This window comes from Pteropus alecto, unplaced genomic scaffold (genome assembly GCF_000325575.1).
Source record: "Pteropus alecto unplaced genomic scaffold, ASM32557v1 scaffold213, whole genome shotgun sequence".
In the NCBI taxonomy this organism is placed as follows: Eukaryota; Metazoa; Chordata; class Mammalia; order Chiroptera; family Pteropodidae; genus Pteropus; species Pteropus alecto.
The window spans coordinates 512,471-519,481 of NW_006434829.1; the positions used below are offsets into that span (position 1 = coordinate 512,471).

Consider the following 7,011-nt stretch of genomic DNA (forward strand, 5'->3'; position numbering starts at 1 on the left):
GGGTGAGTAGCAAATTCAGAGAGAGTTTCTTGCTCTTCTATGAAGGACCAGTAACCAGCCCTATTGCCCAGAGGTTCGGGGGCAAGAGAGGTGTCACAGGAGCCGCCTCAGAGACAAGCCCGGGCAGCCCCTTGGCGTCACAGGGTGGGGTGGGGGGCAGGTCGCCAACACAGAGAGAAGCATAACTCGGCCCTGATGGCCTCCTCGCCTCTGGTTCTGGCCACCGGGGCGATGACCACCCCTGCTGGAAAGAGGTTGTGCCATTCCTGAATTTTAAATGAAGCCCCAAATGACTGCGGGGGCAGGAATGTTCCTAACGCTTCATCTTTGCTCGGAGCGCTGTCTCCCACTAATTAAAATCCCCAGCTCGGAAGCGGCGGGAGGAGCCCAGCCCTGGGCCCTGACCGAGGCCTGGGGCTGCGACCTCCCGTCCCTCCCCTGTGGTCTCCGCAGGGCCGCCCCAACCATGGTGACGGGATGGCCAGGGACTCATGTCCCAGAACCAGGCAGGACTCCACGGATGTGCCTCGGGGCGCCCCTCTCCCTCCGGAGGCTGCGTCTCCCCGTTTGTACACTACTCACCTGAATAGTCTCTCCTTTACCTGCGCCCCAGACTGAGGGTGCCTGTTGGCACAGGATGGGGTGCAGCGACCTCTGGTCGACAGGTGAGACCTTCAGACGGTTCCCAGAACTGACTGCAGGCCCATCGTGAAGCCAGAGTGATGCGGTGTGCCCCCCGCAGAGCCGTTTACTGCGCATCCCAGGCCAAGAGCAGTTTGCACAGAGCTCCAGGCGCGGCTCCAAGGCAGTGAAGACCCTGCAACAGAAACAGACCCCAGGGTCCCCAATTCCTCTGGGACCTGCCAGCCCTGCCCAGAGCTGTGCCCGCACGTAGCCCGTGGGGACAGGCCCACGTTGTCGGTGGCTTTCCACATGGCCCACAAAGCCACCCACAGTCACTCCCTCGGCAGAAACCTCCCAAGGACCCCACTGGCCTTGGGGAACCTTCGTTTGTCTGAGGTTTTCCCTTCCCGCCTGTTTCTGCGACACGTTTTTACAACGCGCGTGAACAAAATGAGCGGAAGGGCACCCGTCCACATCTGGCATGTCTGTTCCGCCATCTTCGTGGCTTAATGATGGCAGGGTCCAGGCCCCCTGACCTGACAGGCTCTACTGCTGTCCCTCGCCCGCCAGCCTGTGCCCCGCTGGGAGCAGCCCTGCCCAGACCTCAGCTGAGCTCGACCAGTACACCCGAACCACTGATGACCAAGTGACTCTCATGCTGTCAAGCTGCGTGCCACTAAGTTGAGTGATTGCCACATGGCAGTGGCCCCTGGGGCAGCTCACGGTGGACAGTGAGGCACAGAAGAGCCACAGTTTCCCACGCAAGCACCTTCTGGCGGACACCGAGGCCGCGACCTTCCCCAGCCAGCTGCCGAGGCCCTGGGGACACAGTGACAGATCAGGTGCCAGCAGGCAAGGGGCCTGGGCTCCCAGTCCGGCGGGTCGCAGACTGACATGTCAGGAAGTCAGGAAGTCAGCCTCCCAACACCTAACTGTCTGCAGCCAATTTGCTGGGAGGCCCTCTCGTCGTCAGGTGTTCATGGCGTGTGTGACTATGACGTAACAGCCCAGAGCCCATCCATGTCCTGGGGGAAGACACAGCATGACACAGGGACACTGAGAGACTGAGACAGATGGAAGATCCATTGAACTCTGGACCCAAAGTCACTGGAGCCAGTCAGGGACAGATGCTTAGGGGTATGGGAAGGGGTCCCCACGTCCCTGGCTCACCGAGCAGAGCAGGCACATGGGAAGTGCAGCGGGCACAGCTCAACCCTCACGTGGCGGATGCCCCGACTGTGTTTCTGCGAGGGGGCGCGGTCTACCCTGAGCTTGTTCCGAACGTGGCAGGAGTGGGGGCTGCTGGTCGGGGCTCCTTCCCCGGCTTGGGTGGGGCTGAGGGAGATGGAGGGTGCGTGGGTCCAGGTTAGGCCGGGAGGACCCGCAGTTTGACACGGGCTGGCTACGTGGGGACAGGGAGGTCATCCAGAGACTGGCAGTAGCAGGAAGCCAGGCCACTGTGCTCGGGGGTTGGAGGGCCAGGCTGTGGGGGAGCCCGTCGGGACCCCTATGACATCAGCCCTGGGTCTGCGCCATGGCACTCAGAGGAACTTGGCTTGGCAGTCCCCTGGGGGGGTGGGGCACTGCCCTGATGGGCACCTGGGAGGCCCACCATCCCACGCAGGTGGCTCGTCTTGCTTTCACACCTGTGAGGCCCCCGCCTGCCCTTGCGCCCCCTAATCCTGGCACTGGTCTGGACGCTCATCCAAGGGTCCCTGTGGACACTTCCCACTCAGGAGGCCTTCCCCTGCTGCCTGGAGGGGTTGGAAGAGTGGACTGGCCACACCGGTAACACCCTGAAGACCCTCCACCACTCACCGCCCACCTGTGTACCTGGGACTCAGGGTGGACTCGGGATAAACGCGTGCTCCGCAGGACCTGGCCAGGGACGGGAGGCTCGTGCCCCTCCCTGCACTTCCCACCACGACTGACGCGCATCGGCCCCTCCTGCAGCCCCCACGCAAGCCCCACCTTGGCTCTCTCCGCAGACAGCACACCCCACGGAGGCCAGGTGCATGGCAGGTGCTGTGGGCGGACACCAGGGCACCCTCTGGGCATGGCCAGCACAGCCCTGGGACAGAAACAGGCCGCTGCCTGCCTGCCTGCCCGCACCCACCAGAGCCACTCTCCTACAAAACCGTTTATTGGGGGTGGGGGGCGGGTCCCCATGGGTCAGCTGAGCGCGAAGTGCTGGGCACAGAGGTCAGCCGGCCGGCCCAGGAGCCCCTGGGCTGGGACGAACTCCAGCGGCACCGTCTCGGGCCCCTTCTTCTTCAGGTCCCGCTCAAAGATCTGCAAGGAGCAGACGGGCAGACGCTCCGGCACCCTGAGGACCCTGTGCCCCACCCCGAGCCACTGTACCCCGCCGCGCCCTCACCTCAAACGCGGTGAGCTCCAGCAGTGGCGCGATGCTGACCTCGGGCACAGACAGTGCCTGGTTGATGACGCTGGCGGCTTGAGACACCTCAGGATGGTAATGCTGCTGGAGGGCCTGGCGGGAGCACGCGGCTGTCACCATACCCCACGGGCAAAGTCTCACCTCCCAGCAGCCCTTGCGAGAGGCAGAAGGGGGACTACAGACACGAGCCTGGGCTGCCCGAGGTCACTGGGGTGCTGGGGCTGGGACCCGGGATTCTGGAGTTTCTGGGAGGGACCAGAGCCGGCAGCTCAGGGAGTCCGCGGAGGCGGGGCACGCGGTGTGCAGGACTCACGGCGGCCCCAGTGCGCTCACCTGCAGCTCCCAGAGGGAGCTCTCCAGGGCTCGGCTCTTGGCTGGGTCCTCCTCACTGGGGTCGTAGGGGTCGGCATCCAGCTCTGGGGACAAGACCCAGCCCTGGTCTGCCACCTGCCCCACACACCAGCCCCTGGGACCAGCCTCCCAGGGCCCCCACGACTCACCAGGGCCCTGCGGCCGGTGCACGAGGACGCGGCAGGCTGGGTGTCTGCGAAGCAGGTTGCAGATGAAGGGCAGGACCATGAGCAGGGCCTCGGGGGGCGCCGTCAGGGCCAGGCGGGACAGGCGCTTGGCAAAGGCAGCCACCAGGTAGGCGGGCAGATGGCTGGGCAGGAAGGCAGGAGTGAGACACCACAGCTCACACAGCAGCCCCTTCCCGGCCCTGGACTGCAGCCCCCTGGGGGCGGGGACCCTGCTGCATCCCGGGCACTCACGAGGACGACAGGAAGAGATCAGCCAGGTGGAAAAAGCGAGCCCGGTACTTGACGTGGAAGACGGAGGGGTCCAGGAGGCCATAGAGCTTCCGGTAGAAGTCGGGATACTCCCTGGGGTGCAGGACCACGTAAGGGGATACACACTCGGGGGGTGGAAGCAAGGAGCAGCAAACAGGCCAGGGTCCCAGGGAACCACAGCCCCATCGGCTCAGCACCCTCCCCTGGGCAGAGCAGAGACCCGGTCAGTCAGGGAGGGGGCAGTGGAGAGGCCCGCACGCCCCCGAGTTGACACTCACAGATTGTGCTTGTGAATCAGAATGAAAAGTCCGTTCAAGGCCAAGAGGCTGATGGCCCCCCCTGCCAACAGACACACAGCTATGGAGCCCAGCCTGACCTGAACCCCCACCCTCACCCCGTGGACGAGCCCCGCAGGGCTGGAGGCCACACGGCAGGTCACCAGAGCCACCTGCCCACAGGCCCGCCCACCTCCGCCCTGCACGGCTCGGGCCCCCACACCGAGACTCCCCCGACGTGCGCACCGACATCGTAGGCGCGGGTGAGGAAGTCGATCATGAGGCTGGGCTGGGCCAGGTGCGGCAGGATGGAGTCGTGCATGATCACCAACACCTTCTTGCAGAGGCTGACGGGCAGCTAGGGGAGGAGCGGGTCAGGTGCAGCCCGTGCCCGCCCCCGGGCCCAGGCCCCTGCGCCCGCTCCTGGCCCTACCTTGTGCTTGAGGAAGCCGAGCCACATCAGCTGGAAGGCCTTCCTGTGCTCCTGTGGGGGCAGGGGGTCCGGGCTGCACACACACCCCGCCCGCCTCCACCCTCTCCTGACGCGCTCAGTAGGAGCAGCTGGAGCCCGAGCCCCAGAAACCCCGACAAGGCAGGAAGGAGCGTGCTGCCTCCCGCGCACCCACAGGCCGCAGATGGGCGCTGCGTTCAAGGACACAGGGCACGGAGGGGCCTTCTGAGAGGCGTGGGCAGGCCACTCTGAGCTCCAGGAACCAAGTGCCTGCAGGCCTCCTCTGCCCCATGTGTCCTTGCGAGTGACCCCGTGGCTTGTCTAACCTGGAAGAAGATGGTACCCCAGGACAGGGCCTGTCCCCGAGGTGGCCACCCGCTCCTCAGAGTGCCTCACCTTCAGGTGCATGACCTTCCACTTGTCTGAACGCTCTGCAAGGCAGGGAGGAGGGGGCGGCTCGTGAGGCTGTGAGGGTGCAGGGTCCGCCTGGCCGCCCACCCACCCTCCCCCGGACACGCACCCACGCGCTTCACGTAGAAGCTGGATGCGGCTCCATCCTGGCGGGGCAGGCTCACGGCGGACAGCAGGGTGAAGGCGTTGTTCCAGAAAGCGAGGGGCACCTGCGGGGGCCTGGCTTGAGCACCGGGACTCCACACATCCGCGGCCTGCCCCGCCCCCCACCGGACACACGACCCAGACCGCTCACCTCAGGGTGCCTGTTGGTGACCCGGGCCACGGTGTCCGTGGCCGCCAGCATCGTGTGGTAGCGGATGTCGTCGTGTTCCAGGTACTCCCGGAACTGGGAGAGGAGCAGCGAGCGGTCCTCCTCCAGAGACAGCAGGCCTTCCACCACCGACTGGGCACAGGGCGGGCAGCTGAGTGCCCCTCCCCCGCGGACCAGGCCACCCAGGGACTGAGCTCACAGAGCAGAGTCCGGGTGGGCGGCCAGAGCCCGCCGGGTCCCACGACCAATGGACTGCCCAAGGAGACTCCCGAGCTGGCAGCCTCGCCTCCTCCCACAGATCGGATGCGGCAGAAGCATCGCACTCAATGGCCGCCTGCACCAGGGCTGTCCCGGCTCTGGCCAGTGACATCTGCTGGGACCCCTCTGCGTGCTCACCTTGAAGAGTTGGCGGGGGAACAGGTAGCTGCCCTCCCACTTGGGTTTCTCCAGGGGATGCGTTCCTTCCAGCTGCACGAACTTCATGAGCGTGCTGAGGGCCAGCTCCTAGGAAGAGGGTGGCAACGTGGCTGCGGTGCCCCAGGGACAAGGCAGCCTCCCCACGGGCTGACCCGCCAGTGTTTAGGCCTGAATGCCTACGAGGAAGTCAGGAGACAGGATGGAGGCCCCCACCAGGAAAGATGGAAGTGTTCTTACGAGACAGGTAAGCGCGGAGAGACAGATCCCCGCAGTGCAGCCCCGGCCTCTGCTGAGCGGGAGAACCTCGGGGCCGGGGTGCAGGAAATGCACGCGGGTGAGGCCAGGCCGAGGGCCCGAGACTCACCGTGACCTGGAACGAGGAGTGGGCCAGGAGCTCCGCCAGGCGGTTGCAGCAGCTCTGGTAACGGTGCCTCATCCACACCTTGTACTTCCGTGTGGCCCCCTGGGACCCTGCAGGCGGGGGCAGAGTGGCCAGCCCACATCAGTGCCCACACACGCCAGACAGGCCACTGCCCCCTCCTCAAGCCAACTGGGGAGATGAGCGGAAACCAGGGCCCCAGACCTGGGGCGGGACCAGCACATTCCCCCGGCCAAGGCTAGCAGCTCTTACCCCAATGGCAAGGCCCCCATCCCCTTGCTTTTCCCGAAGACCTGGACGGCCCAAGAATCAGGACACACAGTGCCAGCTTTGTGTGGTACTGACAGTCAAGGTTAAACGGCACGAAGCCCCACAAGTGGTACAAAACACACATGGAAATCATGCCTTTAACTTTCATTAAATCTGTCCTGTCCCCTCCCCACACGACCACCAGTGTCCACGTTGGCCTAGTGAGTCTTCCCACCAACCTGCACCCTCTGACGAGGTTGAGGGTCTCCTCCCATGCTGACAAGGTCTCCCGCCAACCTTGCCAGAGATGAGGGCCCGGCCTTCCTGGGCGCTCACCTGCCATGACCATCTCCTCCGGGGGCAGCTGGCCCACAAACAGCTCCCCGCGCTCCAGCAAGGCTCCGAAAAGGCGGCTGCAAGCGCGCACCGCGTCCTGGATCTCCTCCTGGTCCTCGGACTGAGGGAAGAGGGCGATCGCAGGGTGCCCCACCGGGGGCTGTGGCCCTACCCCTCTCTCCAGCGGGACTCCAGTCCCATCGCAGCCCACCCTTGCCCCCGGCGTGACCCTCCCCCCCCGCCTCTGCCAAACCTCCCACCGGACCCTCCGATCCGGGAGCCCTGCGGGACCGGAGAAGACCCCCAGCGAAGTCCCGAACCCCGCGTTGCGACTGCTCGCGCGCGCCGGAGCCCAGGCCCCACGGAGGCC

At 65.5% G+C, this 7,011-nt stretch overlaps 1 protein-coding gene across 1 annotated transcript; it reads right to left on the reverse strand.

Annotated features, from left to right (window-relative positions):
• Positions 1 to 2,749: 2,749 nt before the first annotated feature.
• On the reverse strand, positions 2,750 to 6,978 carry NOC4L (nucleolar complex associated 4 homolog; the record flags this gene model as incomplete). Its single annotated transcript, XM_006910046.3, has 14 exons — positions 2,750 to 2,916; positions 3,002 to 3,115; positions 3,356 to 3,438; positions 3,523 to 3,683; positions 3,793 to 3,903; positions 4,089 to 4,149; positions 4,332 to 4,443; positions 4,519 to 4,569; positions 4,933 to 4,967; positions 5,057 to 5,156; positions 5,243 to 5,392; positions 5,657 to 5,764; positions 6,042 to 6,148; positions 6,642 to 6,978. Coding segments are annotated over 14 exons (1,650 nt in total), but the record flags the coding sequence as incomplete, so codon positions are not given.
• Between the last annotated feature and the right edge of the window lie 33 nt (positions 6,979 to 7,011).